Source organism: Bos grunniens, chromosome 2, assembly GCF_055505025.1.
Source record: "Bos grunniens cultivar Pamir isolate PY7600 chromosome 2, Bosgru_T2T1.0, whole genome shotgun sequence".
Classification (NCBI taxonomy): Eukaryota; Metazoa; Chordata; class Mammalia; order Artiodactyla; family Bovidae; genus Bos; species Bos grunniens.
Window position 1 is genome coordinate 119161351 of NC_141166.1, and position 24308 is coordinate 119185658.

Sequence of the window (24308 nt, forward strand, 5' to 3'; positions counted from 1 at the left end):
TATTAAAAAGCAGAGACATGATTTTGCCCACAAAGGTCCGTCTAGTCAAAGCTATGGTGTTTCCAGTAGTCATGTATGAATGTGAGAGTTGGACCATAAAGAAAGCTGAGTGCTGAAGAATTGATGCTGTTGGAGAAGACTCTTCAGAGTCCCTTGGACAAAGCAAGAAGATCAAACCAGTCAATCTTACAAGGAAATCAACCATGAATGTTCATAGGAAGGACTGATGTTGAAGCTGAAACTCCAATACTTTGGCCACCTGACTCTAAGAGCCAACTCACTGGAAAAGACCCTGATGCTGGGAAAGATGCAAGGAGAAGGGGATGACAGAGGACAAGATGGTTGGATGGCATCACCAGTTCAATGGACACGAGTCTGAGCAAGCTCTGGGAGATGATGAAGGACAGGGAGGCCTGGGGTGCTGCAGTCCATGGGGTCGCAGAGTTGGACATGACTGGGGACTGAACAATAACAAAGTATTTGAACGAAAGGCAGGGATTAAAGAGCGGGAACTGACTGAGTGAGGAGACATGGGGGTACACAGTTTTCATAAGAGCAGAGCTTTTTTCATCCTTCTGATGAAAATAATGTAATGGATAAGTTTGCAGATATGAGGATAGAAGGAATCTCTATCTAATGACTGTTTTTTCTGTGATGCAGAGGGAAGTTTCTGTGAGGTTTTGTTGATGCCCTTGAAATTTCTAAGTGCACCAAAATTTCATACAACCATGATAGTCTGTATGTACTAGCATATATTAATTTAATCCTTTATTTTGCAATATCCTGCAATTGCTATTGCAAGTTGAGTTTTCAAAGAACCCTTTAAATTTCTAGTTCTACCATATAACAAATGAAACTAAACATTACCTGACCCAGAATTTACTGTCTAACCCTTCGACAGCAAATATGAGAACAACGGATGAGTGACAATTTGTGTGAGGTTTAGATGAAGAAACAGATCAACGTATGATAAATTTAACAGCAACTCTAACCTAAATGAAAATGGAAACGCCAGATTCTCCCGAGTCTTAAAAGAGAGACGAGTCACAGGCTATACTGGGGATAAAGAATGTGATGCACTTGAATGGAAATGAAATTTTTATCACTCAGTAAAAAGGCGAAAGGTACCCATCATATGAATGAATTGCCATTATTTGTTAGTACAATTATACACAATAACCATTACATTTACCGAAAACTTACTACATGCCTACTATGTAATAGGTAAGAATTTCTACTTTGTATGGAAAATGTATCAATTTTCATTTTAATAAATATTATGTTGTCTCAGCAAAAATTAACATGAATAGTCAAACTTTGCCTTTGTTTTCTAAGCTGCATATCTTCCATCACTCCTTGTATGTGGTCCACATTTTCCTTATTCTCAATGGTTACATCCTTTCCATAGGCCCAGGATGCCTGATTGGAGATCTGATCCAGAAGACCTTGACCTTTTTCACGCAAACCTTGCAATCCTACATCTAAAACAAAAGTTACCAGATTTAATCTCTTAAACAAGAGAAGCTTTCCCTCCCTTAATTAAATCCTCTCAGCAGATACTGTACTTGGATTGCTAGGATAACAGCTTTGTACATTAAACTACTTTGGTCTGGAGCCCTCTGAATATTTCAATCAATAAAACCCATTTAAACGTGGCTCAAATTGGAGCTCCCTCTCATTCAAATTCTCCCTAATGAGAATTTCTAAAAGGTGAACTTCCGTAGACAACTAATTACTTTTCAAAATTGCAAGTAGAAAGTGTGAGAATTCCTGTCTTGATGAGTAAGATTTTCAATTCTTTCCTTTCTGTTTTTACATAGTTCAGTTTTTAGGAGAACATAGAAGGCAAATGCTTTGTTCAAAAAATATATCAGAGCCACAAGACATTAAAACAGTCAAGCACTGTGTTCTCACCATAAAAGGACACTGAACATTTTGAAAATAGGTGCTATCAGCTTATACTCAACAAGAAGCAACACTTAGGATGTATTTATAAGACTTTAAATTAGGTATGTATATTGGAATTCCTTTAGCATTTTTAAAGGAAAAACATTGCTCAAGAAAACTTGTGACATTTTTGAAATAAATTTCATTTGGCAAATTAGATACTAAACATGTAATTACACCATCCATTAAAATAACAAAGACTATAAGCAAGTAAAATGCCAATACAAACATGATTTTTCAAACCCATTCCCTCAAGTCCTTTTCAAAATTAATTAAATTGGTTCAGTCACATGCCACCATTTCCCACTAAATCGCTGCCTTAAGTTTCTGCTTCCTACTCCATTTTCCTTTGCCCGATGTCCCACTCAGTACACACACCCTCCACCCCCATTTTCACATCCACTATTCACTTCTCCCGGTCATGACCTAGGAAACCTCTCTGCATTTTCTACTTGTAGTAAAAGTCAAAAGGCTATGGTGTCAAGTAAGGGTACTAGCTTAATAAAACTGAACCACCCTCTCCTTGGAGAGTATGTAACCTTGGCAATGTTCCCAGTTTGGAGAAACAAATGCACAGAACCAAACCAACTCTTCTTTTCACAAGGTTAGGGTATAGCAACAACAAAAATCATTGCATAAAACACAATGTGGGGCATACAGGGTTTACCACAGAACACTTCACAGCTAAATACAGGTTACGCATGCACTACAGGTAACTGCTCATAGAATATGCAAGACACAGCACTTGTAGATTCGGCTGGGTAAACAGGAAAGGCTGAAGGCCTTCTGGAGGAAGGGTGACGGGCCACCAATGAAAGATAACAACTGCAGCATAAATTACACCTTTTACGGGGATAAAAACTTTTTATACTAATTTCTCCTGTGCTCCCTGTACATGATTATAATTAGATCAGTATAAGTTGACTTGTCTAACCATGGTAATGATATTTTTAAAAAAAGAACCCTTATGTTTCAGCATTTTTTAAATCTGCTTACCAACACTTTTCAGCTTCTCTTCAAGCAGTTTTAAAGTTTGCTGAATCGATGCTCCATCAGCTGGTGCTACATCTACGCACAACATCCCTAATAAGCCATCCAACTGCTGAGACAACTAAAGCAGAGGGACACCAAAGAGATAACCCTGATATAATCAGCATCTACAGTGTTTAATGATTAATGAGGTTTGTATCTAATGAAGTTACCACGATTATACTTGAAAAAACTCTGCTGTTAAAAGACAAGGACACATAATTAGAATACACGTTATCTGAAAGACAGAACACACAGATGCATGCACCAGGAAGACAGTACGTCTAGGTCGGCAGAATGCAGACAAGTGTTGAAACTTTCATTTCTATCTATGTTATAAAACATGAACATCAAAAAACTATCCAAACGAAATCTAGCAATTACATTGGGACACTCTATTTAGACAAAAAAAAAGTTTAGTTGCATGCAGAATAATGTAACATAAAATTAAAAAAAAAATCAAAAAGGTCTATCTTGTTTCCCCCACCAATAAATTTTACTGTTCCAGAAAAATAATTAAGAGACATGCAAACCTGCAAAACTGATGTGCAGATAAGTACTCAGATAATCTGAAGCAAAGAAAAGCAATCAGAGTAATCACTTACATCTTGGGCAACACCATGAAATTCAAGAGCTGCTTGTAGCAGATTCTGCCTAAATTCCAGCTGACTGGCCTGTCGATAACAAACATCACTAAGTTGTTGCTGGAGTGACTTCAGTTCCACAAGATCTTCCTCATCCCCAGCATTTAAGAGTGCTGCAATTTGCTGATTCAGTTCCACATAAACTGCAAACCATTCCTGTAATAGAGACATTGTAAATTAATGATCAAATCAGCTCCTGAAGAACACACTACATTTTACAGTATCTCCAGATATACTAAGTAACATATATGAGATTTTTTAAAATCAAAATAATTTGAGGATAAAAAGTCCCAGTGTTCAAATCCTTTCACTGAGATCCCTGGAATAACTCCTGCCAACAGCAAAATCTATTTCCTCATGGCTGGCCTCTAAACGTTCCCTTCTCTCTCCTGTTCTCTGTGGAACCCATCACCCTCAGAGAGAGCAGTGAGCCCTGCCACTCTGCTGACCGCTGCTGCTGTGTCCACAGGTGACCGACCACAAGCCCGGAGGGAGATGGCTGCCCCACTCCTATTTCCAAACCATTTCTTCCATCCTTCTCTCAAAAACCACATCTCCTGCGAAGTGCATGTTGTTGGACTCCACCCTGCCAACTCTTCCTGCCGCGTGCCCTCATCTCAGTCAGCAGACTTCTCGGCCTTCCTCTCAGCGTCAGCCTTCTTCCTGACTTTCACCATGCAGACATCCGACCAACACTGCACTCTTAGCTCCTTGACCCCCTCCCTCACTTCCACCTGTCCTGCCCCCAGCTACACCTCAGCTACCTACTCCAGCAGACACAAAATCTGTTATTAATATCCTGTACTACTGTACAGCCCACTCTCTGACCACCGGTTACTGACTGTCCCATTCACATCCTTTAGTATGCTGGCTCCTACAGCCCCATGCGGTTCACCCATCCACTGGCCTCAGCATGTTCTCAGCTCATGAGTCTAGCACTCAAGAGCCTCCTGTCCTCACTTCTACACTGTGTCAGAGGCACAGCCTATGCTCATGCCATACTCTGTTCCTCCATCAGATTCACCTGTCAAAAATGAAGACCAGATGCTGAAAAACCTTTGGATAAAACTCGGCATCCATTCATGAGAAAAAAATTTCCAGAAACTCTACTCAACACTCTATAATGGCCTACGTGGGAAAATAAACTTAAAAAGAGTAGATATATGTATATGTATAACTGATTCAATTTGCTGTACAGCAGAAACTAACACAACATTGCAAATCAAGTACAATAAAAATATTTTAAAAGACCTACTTTTGAAACAAGCGAAAAAGAAAAAACAAAAAACCCTCAACAAATTACTAGCAAGCCTAATCCAATACTTTAAGTGGATTGTACACTGTGATCAAGTGGCATTTATCCCAGGAGTGCAAGGATTTTTCAGTATCCACAAATTAATCAGTACAATTCATCACACCAACAAATTAAAAAATAAAAACCGTATGATCATCTCAATTGATGCAGAAAATTCTTTTGACAAAATTCGATATCCATTTATGTTAAAAAAAAAAAAAAAAACTTTCCAGGAAGTAGGCATAGAGGGGACAAACCTCAACATAATAAAGACCACAAAGGAAAAACCCAGAGCTAACATCATATTCAATGGTGAAAAGCTGAAAGCATTTCCTCTAAGATCAAAAGCAAGACAAGGATGCTCATTCTCACTGCTCTTATTCAACAAAGTTTTGGAAGTCCTAGCCATAGCAATCAGAGAAGAAAAAGAAATAAAAGAATCCAAATTGGAAAAGAAGTAGTAAAAGTGTCACGTTTTGTAGATGACATAATACTCTACACAGAATATCCTAAAGACACCACCAGAAAACCACTAGAGCTCATCAACGAATTTGGTAAAGTTGAAAGATATGAAACTGTTAGCAGTGGTCAACTAATTTGCAAACTATTAGCCAAAAGATGTTATTTAAAGGCATGGGACTAGATGAAATTATCCAAACACAAACAGTATTGGTTCAGAAGAAAAGAGCCTTTGGAAAGCTGAACCCTGGGTCACTCCTAAATTCAGAGGGCAAGGAGAGGAAAGAGATCGAGCACAAGAGGCCAAAAAGGAGCTGCGTGTTTCAGGAAAGAAGTAAAAAAGGAGGGAGAAGTGGTCACCTTTATTAAAATTTACTGAGAGGTCCAATAAAATAAGGACTGAAATTCTGATAAGAGTGGGAAGGACATAAATCCTGATCAGAGTGAATTAAAAAAAGAATGGGAATTGGGAAGATAGAGTATAGCCAAAGGGAAGATTTTTAAAATGTTAATTTATATTAATTTATATATTAATTATATTACTTTATATTAAAATGCACATATCTTGAGCATATATTTTGTTTTTAATGTAAAATACAATATTTGTACATCGATGGAAATAATCCAGCTGAAAACAGAGTCTTCTCCAACACCACAGTTCAAAAGCATCAATTCTTCGGTGCTCAGCTTTCTTCACAGTCCAACTCTCACATCCATACATGACCACTGGAAAAACCATAGTCCTGACTAGATGGACCTTTGTTTGCAAAGCAATGTCTCTGCGTTTGAATATGCTATCTAGGTTGGACATAACTTTCCTTCCAAGGAGTAAGCGTCTTTTAATTTCATGGCTGCAATCACCATCTGCAGTGATCTTGGAGCCCCAAAAAATAAAGTCTGACACTGTTTCCCCATCTATTTGCCAAGAAGTGATGGGACCAGATGCCATGATCTTAGTTTTATGAATGTTAAGCTTTAAGCCATCATTTTTACTCTCTTCTTTCACTTTCATCAAGAGGCTTTTTAGTTCTTCACTTTCTGCCATAAGGGTGGTGTCATCTGCATATCTGAGGTTATTGATATTCCCCCCGGCAATCTTGATTCCAGCTTGTGCTTCTTCCAGCCCAGCATTTCTCAAGACGTACTCTGTATATAAGCTAAATAAGCAGGGTGACAATATACAGCCTTGATGTGCTCCTTTTCCTATTTGGAACCAGTCTGTTGTTCCATGTCCAGTTCTAACTGTTGCTTCCTGACCTGCATACAGGTTTCTCAAGAGGCAGGTCAGGTGGTCTGGTATTCCCATCTCTTTCAGAATTTCCCACAGTTTATTGTGATCCACACAGTCAAAGGCTTTGGCATAGTCAATAAAGCAGAAACAGATGTTTTCCTGAACTCTCTTGCTTTTTCCATGATCCAGCGGATGTTGGCAATTTGATCTCTAGTTCCTCTGTCTTTTCTAAAGCCATCTTGAACATCTGGAAGTTCATGGTTCACATATTGCTGAAGCCTGGCTTGGAGAATTTTGAGCATTACTTTACTAGCATGTGAGATGAGTGCAACTGTGTGGTAGTTTGAATGTTCTTTGGCGTTGCTCTTCTTTGGGACTGGAATGAAAACTGACCTTTTCCAGTCCTGTGGCCACTGCTGAGTTTTCCAAATTTGCTGGCATATTGAGTGCAGCACTTTCACAGCATCATCTTTCAAGATTTGAAATAGCTCAACTGGAATTCCATCACCTCCACTAGCTTTGTTCGTAGTGATGCTTTCTAAGGCCTACTTGACTTCACACTCCAGGATGTCTGGCTCTAGGTGAGTGATCACACCATCGTGATTATCTGGGTCGTGAAGATCTTTTTTGTATAGTTCTTCTGTGTATTCTTGCCACCTCTTCTTAATATCTTCTGCTTCTGTTAGGTCTTATCATTTCTGTCCTTTAAGGAGCCCATCTTTGCATGAAATGTTCCCTTGGTATCTCTGATGTTCTTGAAGAGATCTCTAGTCTTTCCCATTCTGTTGTTTTCCTCTATTTCTTTGCATTGATTGCTGAGGAAGACTTTCTTATCTCTCCTTGCTATTCTTTGGAACTCTGCATTCAGATGCTTATATCTTTCCTTTGCTCCTTTGCTTTTTGCTTCTCTTCTTTTCACAGCTATTTGTAAGGCCTCCCCATCCAGCCATTTTGCTTTTTTGCATTTCTTTTCCATGGGGATGGTCTTGATCCCTGTCTCCTGTATAATGTCATAAACCTCCGTCCATAGTTTATCAGGCACTCTGTCTATCAGATCTAGTCTCTTAAATCTATTTCTCACTTCCACTGTATAATCATAACAGATTTGATTTAGGTCATACCTGAATGGTCTAGTGGTTTTTCCCTACTTTCTTCAATTTAAGTCTGCGTTTGGCAACAAGGAGTTCATGATCTGAGCCACAGTCAACTCCCAGTGTTGTTTTTGCTGACTGTATGGAGCGTCTCCATCTTTGGCTGCAAAGAAGATAATCAATCTGATTTTTGTGTTGACCATCTGGTGATGTCCATGTGTAGAGTCTTCTCTCGTGTTGTTGGAAGAGGGTGTTTGCTATGACCAGTGCATTCTCTTGGCAAAACTCTATTAGCCTTTGCCCTGCTTCATTCTGTATCCCAAGACCAAATTTGCCTGTTACTCCAGGTGTTTCTTGACTTCCTATTTTTGCATTCCAGTCCTCTATAATGAAAAGGACATCCTTTTTTGGATGTTAGTTCTAAAAGGTCTTGTAGGTCTTCATAGAACCATTCAACTTCAGCTTCTTCAGTGTTACTGGTTGGGGCATAGACTTGGATTACTGTGATATTTGCCTTGGAAATGAAGAGAGATCATTCTGTCATTTTTGAGATTGCATCCAAGTACTGCATTTCGGATTCTTTTGTTGACCATCATGGCTACTCCATTTCTTCTAAGGGATTCCTGCCCACAGTAGTAGATATAATGGTCATCTGAGTTAAATTCACCCATTCCAGGCCATTTTAGTTCACTGATTCCTAGAATGTCGATGTTCACTCTTGCGATCTCCTCTTTGACCACTTCCAATTTGCCTTGATTCATGGACCTAACATTCCAGGTTCCTATGCAATATTGCTCTTTACAGCATCAGACCTTGCTTCTATCACCAGTCACATCCACAACTGGGTATTGCTTTTGCTTTGGCTCCATCCCTTCATTCTTTCTGGAGTTGTTTCTCCACTGATCTCCAGTAGCATACTGGGCACCTACCAACATGGGGAGTTCTTCTTTCAGTATCCTATCATTTTGCCTTTTCATAGTGTTCATGGGGTTCTCAAGGCAAGAATACTGAAGTGGTTTGCCATTCCCTTATCCAGTGGACCACATTCTGTCATATTAGTAGGATTTTACTACTAATATTAGTAATTAATATTTACTACTAATAGGATTTAACTACGTATTAGTAGGATTTTAATTTTCCATATATTAGTACTGAAAATCCTTATTGATTTGGGATTGTTTTAGCTTTATTTCTAAATTATGCTTTTATAAAGAATCTAAAATTTAGTGTTTAACAGATTGCTTTAACCCAAAATGGGATATTAAAAGTTTCTCCAACTTCTACCCATATTAAGCAATCAATATACTAGAAATCTGTCAGTTTCAGAAGACCTGAACAATTCCAATATATCCTTTAAAGTGCTGACTTTTATTTACCCAAAGAAAATTTTTAATATTAGAACATCTTAAACATCATAAGCTAATCTTTGCATCTTGCATCAACCAACTAGTTCTCAAGGTGACAATGCAGTGCCACCTATTGGTTAAAACACTGCAATTCAAGTTTTGCTTTTTATAACTAAGGATTTTTTTTTTCTTAGTATTTTCGATCTCTGGTTGGTTGACTCCTCAGATGTATGTGGAACCTGTGAATATGGAAGGGAACCCCACTCCAGTACTCTTGCCTGGAGAATCCCATGGACGGAGGAGCCTGGTGGGCTGCAGTCCATGGGGTTGCTAGGAGTCAGACACGACTGAGTGACTTCACTTTCACTTTTCACTTTCATGCATTAGAGAAGGAAATGGCAACCCACTCCAGTGTTCTTGCCTGGAGAATCCCAGGGACCGGGGAACCTGGTGGGCTGCTATCTATGGGGTCACGCAGAGTCGGACACGACTAAAGCGACTTTGCAGCAGCAGTACAGTATATATCTTGTCTTTGCAATGTTCCTAATTAGTACATGAAAGTGACCTAAAAATAAAATTCTATAATTGAAAAATCTAAATATTTGCAGATGAAACCACCCTTATGGCAGAAAGTGAAGAAGAATTACAGAGCCCCTTGATGAAAGTGAAAGAGGAGAGTGAAAAAGTTGACTTAAAACTCAGAAAACTAAGATCATGGCACTGTCCTATCACTTCATGGCAAATAGATGGGGAAACACTGGAAACAGTGGCTGACTTTATTTTGCGGGGGGGAGGTCCAAAATCACTGCAGATGGTGACTGCAGCCAGTTAAAAGACACTTATTCCTTGGAAGGAAAGTTATAACCAACCTAGACAGCATATTAAAAATCAGAGATGTTACTGTGTCAACAAAGATCCGTCTAGTCAAGGCTATGGTTTTTCCAGTGGTCATTTATGGGTGTGAGAGTTGGACTGTGAAGAACAGCTGAGCGGTGAAGAATTGATGCTTTTGAACTGTAGTGTTGGAGAAGACTCTTGAGAGTCCCTTGGACTGCAAGGAGATTCAACCAGTCCATCCTAAAGGAAATCAGTCCTGAATATTCATTGGAAGGACTGATGCTGAAGCTGAAACTCTAATACTTTGGCCACCTGATGGGAAGAACTGACTCATTTGAAAAGACCCTGATGCTGGGAAAGATTGAGGACAGGAGGAGAAGGGGATGACAGAGGAACAGATAGTTGGATGGCATCACTGACTCAGTGGACATTGAGTTTGGGTAAACTCTGGCAGTTGGTGACGGACTGGGAAGCCTGGCGTGCTGCGGTTCCTGGGGTCGCAAACAGTCGGAGACGACTGCGCAACTGAACTGAATGGAACTATTTTATGCATTTCATAGGTTCCAACGTGATTTTTTTCCTTTTATGCTGAAGAAAAAATGTTCAATGATTTGTATTTAACTTACAGCTCCTGTTCCTAATACTTTTAAAATTCAAGACTACAGATGAAGGTTCTATTTATGTACTATGACTCTTTCTTCTGTTATTGTAGTCTTAAAAATTCCACATGAATTGTGTTTCTAAACTGAAAACCGAAACCAAACATCTAATGAATATGTACAGAGTGATCAAGTGCTATCAATGTACTTGATAACCATACTGTACTTTATGACCCTAAATCAAAGTATATAGCAACTTGTCACTCAGCACCACACATGCTATGAATTATCGTTGACAACAGCACTGTAACTTGCAGAGGAAAGAGCGTCTCACACTGTGCTGGCTCTCGATCTCTTCGTGCTTCTGCTGCAGGGCTTGGGAAGCTCGGATGGAGTCTCCAATTCCCCACTGGGCTCTCAGCTGCTCTGATCCAGGCCCTTCAAGCCAATTCACAACCTATGAATGGAAGTTGAGATGAAATTTTAAAATAATCAAAAACCTTTCAAGCTTTCATTCTAATTGGTTTACCCCTCCCAAAGTTCCTCAAGTATTTTTAATTTAAATTCTATTTTATTGAACATTGCATTTTATTGTATATAGTAAATGTTTCTTTTGGAACTATACAGCTATAATGTGACAACTTTCCCAAACTTAAATTTGATAAAATGTACACCAGAGCATCGTAGGCTTTCAGCTACCTGATTATCTGCCAGTTAAAAAAATCTGGGATGCTCCCATAAGATAGGATTAAAAACTAACTTATGATGATAAGAAAATCAGAGAACTACAGGATTTAAAATTGGAAGGGGCATCAAAAATGACATTTGTGAAATTTTTTATCTAATAAGAAAAGTGACTTTCAGAAAGATTAAGTGACTTGTTCAAGGTAATAGAACTCATTATTTAGTAACTAAGAGTCACATGTCTTGACTCATCATCTAGAGTTCTTTCCAAAGCATCGAAAAAACAGAATGAATTAACTGATAAAAAGATAAAATATTTTTCTCACTTTGAAAATTAAAAACAGAATTATACTACTGCAATGCACTCTAGGTGTCTGAAAGACCATCTAAAGTCCCGTTGGCACCAAGTCTACTCAGAAAGATATAGGGAGGGGACTAGTTTGCCAAAAGAGCAGCACTGGGTGTTTCTCTTTTGCTAGGTCCCTGAAGCAGTCCATCAGTTCAGGAGATGAGATCCATATGGGATAGATATGGGAGACACTCTATTAAAAACTCACACCACACAAGTGTCATGCCCATTGTAAAAGTCACTGAGATCAAAGATGTGCAAAGTTATGCCTTCCATCAAGTTATTAACAGATCTTCCAGTCCAGATCCAGAATAATTTTTATTACAAACAATATTGCTGACATAATAACACAGCTGACATTGTAATTTTCATCAAGTTTTCAAGAGAACAGAGCTAGACAGTTAAGATCAAAATCTCATGCAGAAGAAGATCAAATTCACATGCAGAAGAAAAATGGGTTTTGCTTACTCTACCCACAAACACATATACTCTAAAACCAGATAGACACAGTGAAGTAATTCTAACAGAAAAAAATATTACCCAGCTCTACCAAGCTAAATTATTATTTAGAAAGCTAAATTCAAAACAGAAATTCAACAGATACATGGTTATGTCCTAAATCTTAACTCAGCATAGCTCCCCAGAAATGAATGAGTCAAACATGCTTAAGAGACTAAGCAGGCATGCACACACACACGCATGCACACACACACAGCAAAGTAATACTAGAGACTCAGTGAGACAGGCTTATCTAATCACAGACCTATAGTGCATTCCATAGCTGCTACCAGGCTAATATGTATTTATTTTAAAATCTAAGAATTTATGTAGTTTTAATAATTATATAAAAGCACCGCATCATACCTGCCCCCTGAGAAACCTGTATGCAGGTCAAGAAGCAACAGTCAGACCAGACATGGAACAACGGACTGGTTCAAAATTGGGAAAGGAGTACGTCAGGGCTGTATATTGTCATCTTACTTATTTAACTTATATGCAGAGTACATCATGTGAAATGCCAGGCTAGATGAAGCTCAAGTTGAAATCAAGACTGCTGGGAGAAATACCAATAACCTCAGATATGCAGATGACACCATCCTTGTGGCAGAACATGAAGAGGAACTAAAGAGACTCTTGATGAAGGTGAAAGAGGAGAGTGAAAAAGCTGGCTTAAAACTCAACATTCACAAAACAAAGATCATGGCATCTTGTACCATCACTTCATGGTAAACAGATGGAGAAAAATGGAAAACAGTGACAGATTTTATTTTCTTGGGACTCCAAAATCACTGAGGATGGTGACTGAAGCCATGAAATTAAAAGACACTTGCTCCTTGCAAGAAAAGCTGTGACAATTCTAGACAGGGTATTAAAAGGCAGAGACATCACTTTGCCCAATAGGTCCATATAGTTAAAGCTATGCTTTTTCCAGTAGTCAGGTACATATGTGAGAGGTGGACGATAAAGAAGGCTGAGTGCTGAAGAGATGCTTTTGAACTGTGGTCCTAGAGAAGACTCCTGAGAGTCCCCTGGACAGCAAGGAGATTCAACCAATCCATCCTAAAGGAAATCAGTCCTGAATATTCATTGGAAGGACTGATGCTGAAGCTCCAATACTCTGGCCACCTAATGTGAAGAGGTGATTCATTGGAAAAGACCCTGATACTGGGAAAGACTAAAGGCAGGAGAAGAAGGTGAGATGGTTGGATGGCATTACCGACTCAATGGACATGAGTTTGAACAAACTCCAGGATCTAGTGAAAGACAGGGAAGCCTGGCGTGCTGCAGTCCATGGGATTGCAAAGAGTCAGACACGACTGAGCGACTGAACAATAACAACAACCCCAACCTGAGGAATAATCATGTGTATTTCCTTTCATTAACTTTTCACATGCATTTCATTTTCATGTGCTACTCCAGATTTAAGTGCTGTAGTTGATTCTCATAGAATACAAGAAATCTCTCTCTTGGGCTCTTCACTTTCATGTGGCTATAGTTGTTATAATTTTCAGTGGCTCTAAACCTCTTTCTTAAGACGGCCAACCTCCTTGTCTGTCTCACCCTCTTGGTCTCTCATTTGTCCAACCAAACCATCCAATCAACCAATACTACTAAGAGCTAAGCAGGTAATGTCCTACATCAAATAACTATTACACCTGTTTTCACAGCACCAGTTCTCTACTGTTGAGCATCTAAGTAATTTAAACATGAGTGTTATACAGCAGTTATGCAACAGAATTTTTCTCCAATCCTCTATTGTTTCCTTAGAAAATGTTTTCATTGACATCCTGGGTCCAATGATCTTGTAATGTTAACGGCTAATATACATTATAAAATTACTCTCTAAAACACTTCTGTATGAAACATTCATGTCATGAAAGCTTTAACTGAAAATAAACATTCACAACATATATATATACTATTGCTTTAATTTGTTTATAATTTTTATTTTCTGAGATTCTTAGTGCAATTTATTGAGAAACACCTACACAGGAGCTCTGGGAGAAATAGTATCTGACAACCAAAATATTTTTTGCCATTTCCAAAAATCTCTTGTAATGGGGTTCTTGCCCTCAGTTACTTCAACCTTAATGGAAGAGATGAGATGGGTAAATAGTCAAGCAAAACAATGTAGCAATGATTACATTTAATTTGAAATCATTTATGTTTATCACACAACTGGGTTAGAGATGGTAACTAAGAAAAAAACTAGTTAGAGCATAAGAATGTTGGTAAATTCCTAGGTGTATGATACTAAGTTGACTAAAATTAGGGGAAAGTTAAGTAGATGTGATTTATTTTTTGATTTTATATTTTTCTAACATAGATTGGTTTGAAAAAAAAAAAAAGAGTAAGACTTACTGTTTGTTAATAACCAGAGGGGAAAAGCAGAACAACATACTAAATAAAAATCTTTTCATGTGGACTGAATACTCATCTTTGTTGGAATCTCTCTCCCAGTGTGGCTCTGTGTAGCATTCAGGATGCAATGTGGCTGGCTGGCATGGCCTACGATGGCATACGATGTCATGGACAATGGGCCCTTGCCTATGCGTCACCATCTCCTCCTTCACCCGAGCCCAGCCTGTGCGTCCAGTGCTCCTCAAGGGTGCTGCTCTCTCACTGGTCTTGCTTTAATATGGGCTGTCCTGCTGCCTGAAATCTTTGAGCCCCTTCTCTTCCTGACCTCTTTCTCATCTTTCAAGATTCATCTCATTCTGATGATTTTGGTCTTACGTTTTCTACTGAACTGTTTATTTTTCTTTTGATCTATTTTTAAAAATGAGTTGTTTTTCATTTCCAAGGGCCTGGATGCTTCTGATTTGTCTGAACTTACACTGTTGATTTCTGGATGTCAAACAAATCCAAATAAAAACACTATTCTTGCGATTACTCTTGTTATTTCTTTTTAATTTTGAAACTTCCTACATAATAAAAATACTTTAAAAAGCATTATTATAAATTACACATTTTAAAGTTATAATGTGGAGCAATATTCTCAAGCCAAAATCCCTCAGAGTCATTTTTTGCTCCTTTTTTTCCTCTTATATCCTGTGTATCTGATACCCTTAGAATCCTGTTGTTTTGACTTTCAAAATAAAACTGCATCTAAGCCTGTTTCAGGCCTTACCGAGATCCCTGTGGCAGCCTCCCAACCAGGCTTTCTGTTTCTGGTTTTGCACTCTACGTAGCTGACTATCGCTTTTAAAATACTTCCATCAAGTTCAAAAGAAAAATCTCTTTAGGTGTGTTTCTAAATATTAGAATAAATAAATTGTGAATGTTTGCTTACTAATAATATGCCATTCTTTCAGGATTTATCTTTTGGTGCCTGTCCCCTTTTTTGTCCTAGTATCTTAAATATTAATATATTCGTAGCTTCCACCTTTTCTACAAGGTTTTAGTACTAGAGAGCAAAAACTCAAAAACAAAAAAAGTTTAAGTATTATTTTTGACTCACTGGAATAATCTTGCGGCCATGATTTTCTTTGTTAAATTCATGCTTTCAGAGTCCTAAATTCATCTACAAACCCCTAGCAGCAGAAGCTCTTTATAATACAATGTTCCTCAACATCTCCACTTTCTCTGCTTTACTCTTTTGTATGAGCTGGTTTTGAAGGGGCAGGGTACTAGGCTCCTGTTTGTGTCCACCAGCCTGTGCAAAGTATCCCTCTTTCATGAGAGACAGATAAGCAGTTCAGTCTGGAGAAAGCACTGAACATGACTCTGAAATCTGAATTCTGGCTCTGCCCCAGGAAGTGAAAGACTCTGGTCCATCACATCTAAGACGTGTCAATGCTACCTACTGTACAGGACTGTTGTCACGATTACAGTCATTATACATAAGATACTTGAGCACAGAGGATGGTATGAACAGTGTTAGTCTCTTCGCTTTTCTCACTTGTTCTGAAGGAAAAAGTTCCTTCTGTTAATCATTCTTTATAAACTTTGTCTCACATCTACATTTTTACAATAAAATCCATGTATTTCTTAAGCAAATCCCTGAATTGTTTTATTCTATGCTTTTAAAAAACGGAAAGAAGAAGAGAAAGTTTTGGGCTTCCTTGGTGGTTCAGTGGTTAAAAAGCTGCCTTGCAATGCAAGGGACACCAGTGCGATCCCTGGTCCAGGAAGAAGCCTGAGCACAACTACTAACTCCACACTCTAGAGCCGGTGAACCTGGACTACTGAGCTCGCGTGCTGCGACTGCTGAGGCATATGCACCCAGACCTTGTCTGCAACAAGAGGAGCCCCTGCAATGAGCAGCGCGCACACGACAAGGAGTAGCTGTCGCTCCCTGCAGCTAGAGGAAGACCGAGTGCGGCAATGAAGACTCCATAACATCCTCCCCCTAAATAAATAAATCTAAAAAAAAAAAAGAGAGAGAGTAAGTTTTAAGTAAGAGCATTTAAGTAAGTTTTAAGTAAGTGCATGTAAACACTTTGAAACAGGTTTCCATTCGCTTGGGGGGACTCATCTGCTTCTCATTTATTATGATGTATTATGAATATAAAAGCTATATAATAGCATTTAAGTATTTTAAACAAGTGGTAAATTATTTCACTGAAAATACCTAAATTCTAAAAAATAAGGATGGAATGAAAATAACTCAAAAATTTTAACTGTTAAAATGTACATTATTTTTAAAAACCTAAGACAATATTAAACATTTAAACTTAAAGACTCTAGAAAACATGTAAACTCTAGAAACAAAAGAAGCAGGTTAATATAAATGATGATAACTTGGGAAAAACAACTCACCAGCAGAGAACTTTCAAAGGGCCATAAATTTAAAAATAAACTTTAAGTAGAGCAAAGACATCTCTTTGGCATGCACACACACACAAACTCAGTTACACAGTCACATGTATATATAGTTTTAATGTATGCTCAAAGTAATTTCCCTTAGAATGCACCATAAGTAACAGGCACACCATAAATGTATGACTATTTCTAATAAAAATGATGCAAACTGAGGTTGATGCCCCAGTAAACAAGTGTATTTAAATCCATTAATGATGGCGGTTTGCCAAAATGGGTTTGTAAAACTTCATTTCAATCAGGACCTATTGCTCAGTTGATATGAATATTAAAGCAAGCACAGTTTCATGTACAATCCTTATCAATGTAACCTCTCAAATGGTTATGTTTATACGCAAAGTATAACCTTGGAGATGTGCTCTTAAAATCCACCATGATAAGTGTCTGAAGAGGCCAAAAATGCATGTGACTATTTAACATTTATTCCCAGCCAGGCTGACTTCCAAAAACCACATGAGAGAATTTCTAGATGTATGTGAGGTTAAAACAGGCAGAAGAGCATATCAAGCAAATGTGAAGCATCTGGCCAGAAGAAAGAATACAGAGAACTGGGATCACAGCCTCCAGTGGCATACTTATGCAACTGAGAGTGCAGCCTATTTGCATCTATGGTCCCTTTCTACAAAGGAAGAAAATCACACGGATGATTCTAGAAACATTTGCAATGCTAGTCAAAATTACTGCCGTAATCAATAATCAGAATAACGATAGCTTATTTCAGTGATATGGTATCACCTCCTATCCAGAAGCATGTGAAATCTCATTTTAAAATGTAGTGGCAGCAACACAGAATACTTCTGCATTCCATATGAAGTCTAATGCTACCAATCTGAACTGTGGAGAATAAGTGACAGATAACTGCAATGGCTACTACTTATCATACAGTTCATCTACTATAGCTTTGGTTTCTTTTTCATTATGTTCTGTTTTCAGTGATAAGTCACTAAAAAAAGAAATCTGGAAAATGTCAACTGTCATTAATTCTACATAAGCAGAGGTAGTCACCTTTATGATTATTTTTACATAAACAAGAAATTTCATTTCCCCCAAATTTGCAAGGTTGAAGATGGTAGTTTATACTGCGTGTGCTGACATGATATGTTACTAAATAGCTAAACTTAAGTAATCATTTTGGCAAGAAAAATAGATCTTTCCCTAAAATGTTACCTGTGAAAAACAAAATGTAGAAAACATCACATGATGAATATTAATTTTCTAATTTACCTGTAATGCTCATAAAAAAAACGGAATTGAAATGAGGTTGTTTTTAACAACAATCTCATTGCCATCATCACCATCATTTTAAGAATCCTCATCTCTTTTCTCTAGTTTCTTTACTCTTTATCCATTTGAGCTGGTCCATCATTTCAAAAATGCACTAACACCTTTGCCTCTGATCCCACAGAGCAAAGCACAATGCTGGAGGAATCCCATCATCCACATTCTCTGGTGCCTGCATGTTAACAGCCAGCCACGTATTCACAGGAACAGGCCAGAAAGTTTCCACCATAAAGTTAAGGCCAACACTACCTAAAAACACATCTATACTTCCATGGTAATTTCACTCTTACAATCTCCACCAAAAAAAAAAAAAAATTCTCAATCATTTCCACTCCATTTAAACCTCTAATCATCTTTAACCACTGTCCTTTCCAACCCTGCCCTGCCTCCAAACCTCTACCACAAAGCAGATCACATTTGTCTCTTACCTTAAAAAACACACTTCATCACTCAGGAACTCAGTCATCTTCTTAATGCCTGACATATACAGAGGCAACTCTGAATTCATCCCACCCACTTCCCTCCTGTTACAATGGAGTTCTCTCTCTTCCATTCTAAAGCTAATCCCTTCAGTTCTGCTTTGGAGTCCATTCACTTCCACCTTGTCACAAATTTGATAGTATTAATTATTCTTTCTCTCTTTCATATTCAACTCCTCCCTCCAAACAGAAACTCTCCTCCTCCAAACTAAGCCTCTTAGTTTTCTGTATTACAAAAACAGACAAACGAACTGCACTTGATTCCCGCTGGAGGCTGAACTGTGCCCTCAAGCCACCCCCCCCCCCAATACGGTGACGTCCTAAGCCCCAGTACTTCAGGATGTAACGAGTATTTATTTGAAGACAGGGTTCTTTAAAGAGGCAGTTAAATTAAAATAAGGTTATTAAAGTGGGCCCTAATCTGACTGGTGTTCTTAAAAGGCAACAAAGTTCAAACAGAGGCAGGTATAGAAGGAAGATGATGAGAGGAAACGGAGAAGAAGGCTACAGCATGCCAAGGAGAGGGGCCTGGCACAGATCATTCCCTCACGGTCCTCAGGTAGAATCAACACTACTAACTCCCTGATCTTGGGCTGTTAGCCTCTAGAACAAAGAGAAAACAAATTTCTCAAGTCCGCTAGTCTGTAGTATTTCAATACAGCACACCTAGCTAATTAACACACTCCCGCTTCTAGTCATTGCTCTATTTCTCATCTTTCCTCCAGAGAAAACATTCTCCATGAGTTCTCTACACTCGGCGTCTACCACATTCCACTCTCATACCTGAGTTCACTCCAATGTGCTCCTGGCCCTGCCACTGCCAGCGCTGCCATCACCAACAACCTGGATCTTACGGATTCTTAGTGGATGCGTTAAGTCTTCCTCTTATTCCGGCCTTTCAGCAGCATTTGAGAGGGATCCCAACTCCTTCCCTGACATATTTTCTTCTTTGGGCTTTCACGATACACAGCTCTTTATAATTTTCTTCTTCATCTGTGACCAATCCTTCACTGCCTTCTCTTCAGGAATATGCTCCTCTATCTTGTCATTAAATGCTGGAGTTTCTCAAAGCTCAGTTAAAAAGCCCTCCTCTCATCTACTCAGCTCTTTTCCGGGACAACTCTCACCCCATGAATGTTTTAATTACTATTCATACACAGATAACACACAAGCCGAGATTTCTCATTTCTGGACCTGTTTGGGACCAGTCGTGTCCGACTCTGTGCAACCCCATAGACGGCAGCCCACTAGGCTCCCCCATCCCTGGCATTGTCCAGGCAAGAACACTAAACATGTCTAAAATCAAACTCATGATTTTCCACACCTTTTCCCTCTGCACACAAACCCAAGCCCTGTCCAATGTTCCCTAACTAGAGGACACCACCATCCATTAAGTCCTGCAAGTCAGAAATGCTTCATCTCTGATACTGTCTTCTTTCTCAACCTTCCTCCCTTCACTGTCCTTGGGACTTGGCATGGTTGCAGTTTTACAATTATTTCTGTAATTATGTAACCATGTACCAAAAAGTGGGACCCTGTCTGTTTTTACTCACCATTACATTCCACCGGGCACAATGTCACACTACTGTATAATAGGTACTCATTTTCTTTTAATGGATGAGAAAATGCTATTATTAATAAAAACTCATCATGTGCCAAGCACTAAATACTTATTAAATCTTCTTAATCTCTGTTAACAGCCCTATTAAGTAGGTATTATTATTACTGTTGCTGTTCTCCTCAGTTTACTGAGGAGGAAGCTAGGGCGCTGAGAGTACACATCCTTCCCAAGATCACACAACTTGGATGTGGTAGAAGAAGGCAGACCCAGGTGACCAGGGCACTTTATACCGCTATGCTATTTCATCTTTATGGTTTTCAAAGCTACTCTCAAGCTACTTCGCTAAACTTTATCTGAGTTTAATAAAAGGTATCTTTAATTTATGAATATATCACATAGAAAAAGTTATATATAATTAACACACACTTCCCTGGTGGCTCAGAGGTTAAAGCGTCTGCCTGGAAAGCAGGAGACCTGGGTTCGATCCCTCGGTCGGGAAGATCCCCTGGAGAAGGAAAAGGCAACCCACTCCAGTACTCTTGCCTGGAGAATCTCATGGAGGGAGGAGCCTGGTAGACTACAGTCCATGGGGTCGCAAAGAGTCAGACATGACTGAGCAACTTCACTTTCTTTCAGAAATCTTCAGTTTGTATGTCATTATCATGAGATAAAGCCAAAATCATTTTGCCTGGAATTCAAGATCGTCCATGATCCAATTCTGTCCTTCCTTTCAAGCCTTCTTCCCTGTGATTCCCTAATGCTCTAGTCAGGGGTCAGCAAACTAGTGCCTGCAGGACAATTCTAGCCTGCCACTTCTTTTTACTTTTTAATAATCTAATCTTACTTTTTATTTATTTTTTATTTTGGCCACATCCATGATATGTAGGATCTTAGTTCCTTGCATTTTGGCCACACCCATGACATGCAGGATCTTAGTTCCTTGACCAGGGATCAAACCGGTGCCCTGGGCACTAGAAGCACAGAGTCTTAACCACTGGACTGTCAAGCAAGTCCCCACTTGTTCTTATAAATAAAGTTTTTCTAGAGCACAGCCAAACACATTTGTTTACATAATGAATATGCATTACAACAGCAGTTAAACAGCCACAGCTGCAAGAAAACTATATGAACCAAACAGCCTAAACATTTACTATTTGGCCCTTCACAGAACAAGTTTTCCAACAGCTGAACGAGAATTCTAGACTAGAATCTAGTTCACTGGGAATAAATGAAATAGATACCACTAGCTGAGTGCTGGGTTCTTTCAACAAAACTTTCAAAAGAGGTCCTGTTATCCCCGTTTTATATGTGAAAGAAAGAAGGAAGAGAAAGAGAGAGAGGAAGGGGAAAAAGAAAGAAGGAAGTGAAACAGGTTCAGGTCGTAAAAAGGTGACCAGGCTCTCACAGCAAATACATGGAGGAACGGGGATTCAACTCATGCTCACGGACCATGCTTCATGATTACGGGCCGAACAGGTCCTAGGACCTACGGCTGGCTTTTTCTTCAGCAGATCCTGGGATTTAATGCTGTTATTATTTACTAATGCGATCCTTTCTCCTCCACAGGATGTCAATGCTCCTTTAAAACTTAAAGTAGAGGTTACCCATTCTTGGGGATAAACTCACGCACTGCCTTTTTCCACTAAGTCTTACCAGATCTCCTACTACCAGAGGAATGATCCACCCTATGAATGCACTGCAGTCATTTCCTCAGGACACCTAACTCTCTCGCCCCTCTTAAACTTAGTATAGCAAAACCCAAATTTATATCCTTCAGAAAAAACACAAGGTGTTTTATATAATAAATACTTAACAAATACTTATCTAATGAATGAATCCATATTAAAAACACTGGGACACTTCTAATCTGGATTGTCAAAGTGGAAAATTTAAGATTTACTTCTTAATAATTCAGCAAATGAAAATCCAAAATGTAGCCTAAATACAGAAATATCTTCCTAAGTACTGATTTTTAGTGTTTTTAGCCTACTTATAAAAATCAATTTGAAAAAGAAATAAAACTTTCTAAGTATTAAATATAGTTCATGCTATCAGTACCATACAGTAACGAAATAATATTACAGTTAATACATCACACATCACCATTTCAGTAGGACAGAAAACCTCTTCATAACGCCCAAATTAACAACAAAAAAAAACAATGTTATTAGAAATTTAAAGTAAATTCACGGCGAACAATAAAATGTTATTTATTACAAGACTACAAAGACCACAACAGATGTTCTGAATACCTAGTTATTTTTGAAGCTCATTCTGATACAGTAACCTGAGTGCTCAACATCATCACTGTAGAAATAATATGATTTAAATGTCAATACTAATTGACCAAAGGGTCAATACTGAAATCAAATTGATTATATGCTTTTCAGCCAAAGATGGACAAGTTCTATACAGTCAGCAAAATCAAGACCAGGAGCTGACGGTGGCACAGATCATGAACTCATTGCCAAATTCAGACTTAAATTGAAGAAAGTAGGGAAAACCACTAGACCATTCAGGTATGACCTAAACCAAATCCCTTATGATTATACAGTGGAAGTGGGAAATAGATTCAAGGGATTAGATCTGACAGAGTGCCAGATGAACTATGGACAGAGGTTCATGACATTGTACAGGAGGCAGGGATCAAGACCATCCCCATGGAAAAGAAATGCAAAAAAGCAAAATGGCTGTCTGGGGAGGCCTTACAAATAGCTGTGAAGAGAAGAGAAGTGAAAGGCAAAGGAGAAAAGGAAAGATATAAGCATCTGAATGCAGAGTTCCAAAGAATAGCAAGGAGAGATAAGAAAGCCTTCCTCAGCAGTCAATGCAAAAAATAGAGGAAAACAATAGAATGGGAAAGTCTAGAGATCTCTTCAAGAAAATTAGATACAAAGGGAACATTTCATGCAAAGATGGGCTCAATAAAGGACAGAAATGGTATGGACCTAACAGAAGCAAAAGATATTCAGAAGAGGTGGCAAGAATACACAGAACTATACAAAAAAGATCTTCATGACCCAGATAATCACAATGGTGTGATCACCAACCCAGAGCCAGACATCCTGGAATGTGAAGTCAAGTGGGCCTTAGGAAGCATCACTATGAACAAAGGTAGCAGAGGTGATGGAGTTCCAGTTGAGCTAATTCAAATTCTAAAAGATGATGCTGTGAAAGTGCTGCATCCAATATGCCAGCAAATTTGGAGAACTCAGCAATGGCCACAGGACTGGAAAAGGTCAGTTTTCATTCCAATCCCAAAAAAAGGCAACGCTAAAGAATGCTCAAACTACTGGACAATTGCAGTCATCTCAAACGCTAGCAAAGTAATGCTCAAAATTCTCCAAGCCAGTCTTCAATAGTATGGAACCATGAACTTCCAGAGGTTCAAGCTGGATTTGAAAAGGAAGAGGAACCAGAGATCAAATTGCCAACATTGTTGGATCATCGAAAAAGCAAGAGAATTCTAGAAAAACATCTACTTCTGCTTTATTGACTATGCCAAAGCCTTTGACTGTGTGGATCACAAAACACTATGGAAAATTCTTAAAGAGATGGAAATACCACACCATCTGAAATGCCTCTTGAGAAATGTGTATGCAGGTCAGGAAGGAACAGTTAGAACTGGACATGGAACAACAGACTAGTTTCAAATAGGGAAAGGAGTGTGTCAAGGCTGTATATTGTCACCTTGCTTATTTAATTTCTATGCAGAGTACATCATGAGAAATGCTGGGCTGGAAGAAGCACAAGCTAGAATCAAGATTGCTGGGAGAAATATCAATAACCTCAGATAGGCAGAGGAACTCACCCTTATGGCAGAAAGTGAAGAAGAACTAAAGAGCCTCTTGATGAAAGTGAAAGAGGAGAGTGAAAAAGTTGGCTTAAAGCTCAACATTCAGAAAACTAAGATCATGGCATCTGGTCCCATCACTTCATGGGAAATAGATGGGGAAACAGTGGAAACGGTGACAGCCTTATTTTTTTTGGACTTTATTTTTTTAGTTTTTGGACTCCCAAATCACTGCAGATGGTGACTGAAGCTATGAAATTAAAAGACGCTTGCTCCTTGGAAGAAAAGCTATGACCAATCGAGACAGCATATTAAAGAGCAGAGACATTACTTTGCCAACAAAGGTCCGTCTAGTCAAAGCT

General features: G+C 38.7%; 1 protein-coding gene across 18 annotated transcripts in view; it reads right to left on the reverse strand.

Moving 5' to 3' along the window:
• The window catches only part of SESTD1 (SEC14 and spectrin domain containing 1), a 155066-nt gene that overhangs the window by 21198 nt on the left and 109560 nt on the right, over positions 1-24308 (reverse strand). For all 18 annotated transcript variants that reach the window (XM_086360981.1, XM_086361007.1, XM_086360997.1 and 15 more), the window contains 4 exons: positions 10812-10934; positions 3582-3776; positions 2944-3058; positions 1322-1481 (listed from right to left, as the gene is read on the reverse strand). In XM_086360981.1, the coding sequence (XP_086217107.1) occupies positions 1322-1481; positions 2944-3058; positions 3582-3776; positions 10812-10934 (593 nt within the window). The remainder of the gene's footprint in view (positions 1-1321; positions 1482-2943; positions 3059-3581; positions 3777-10811; positions 10935-24308) is intronic.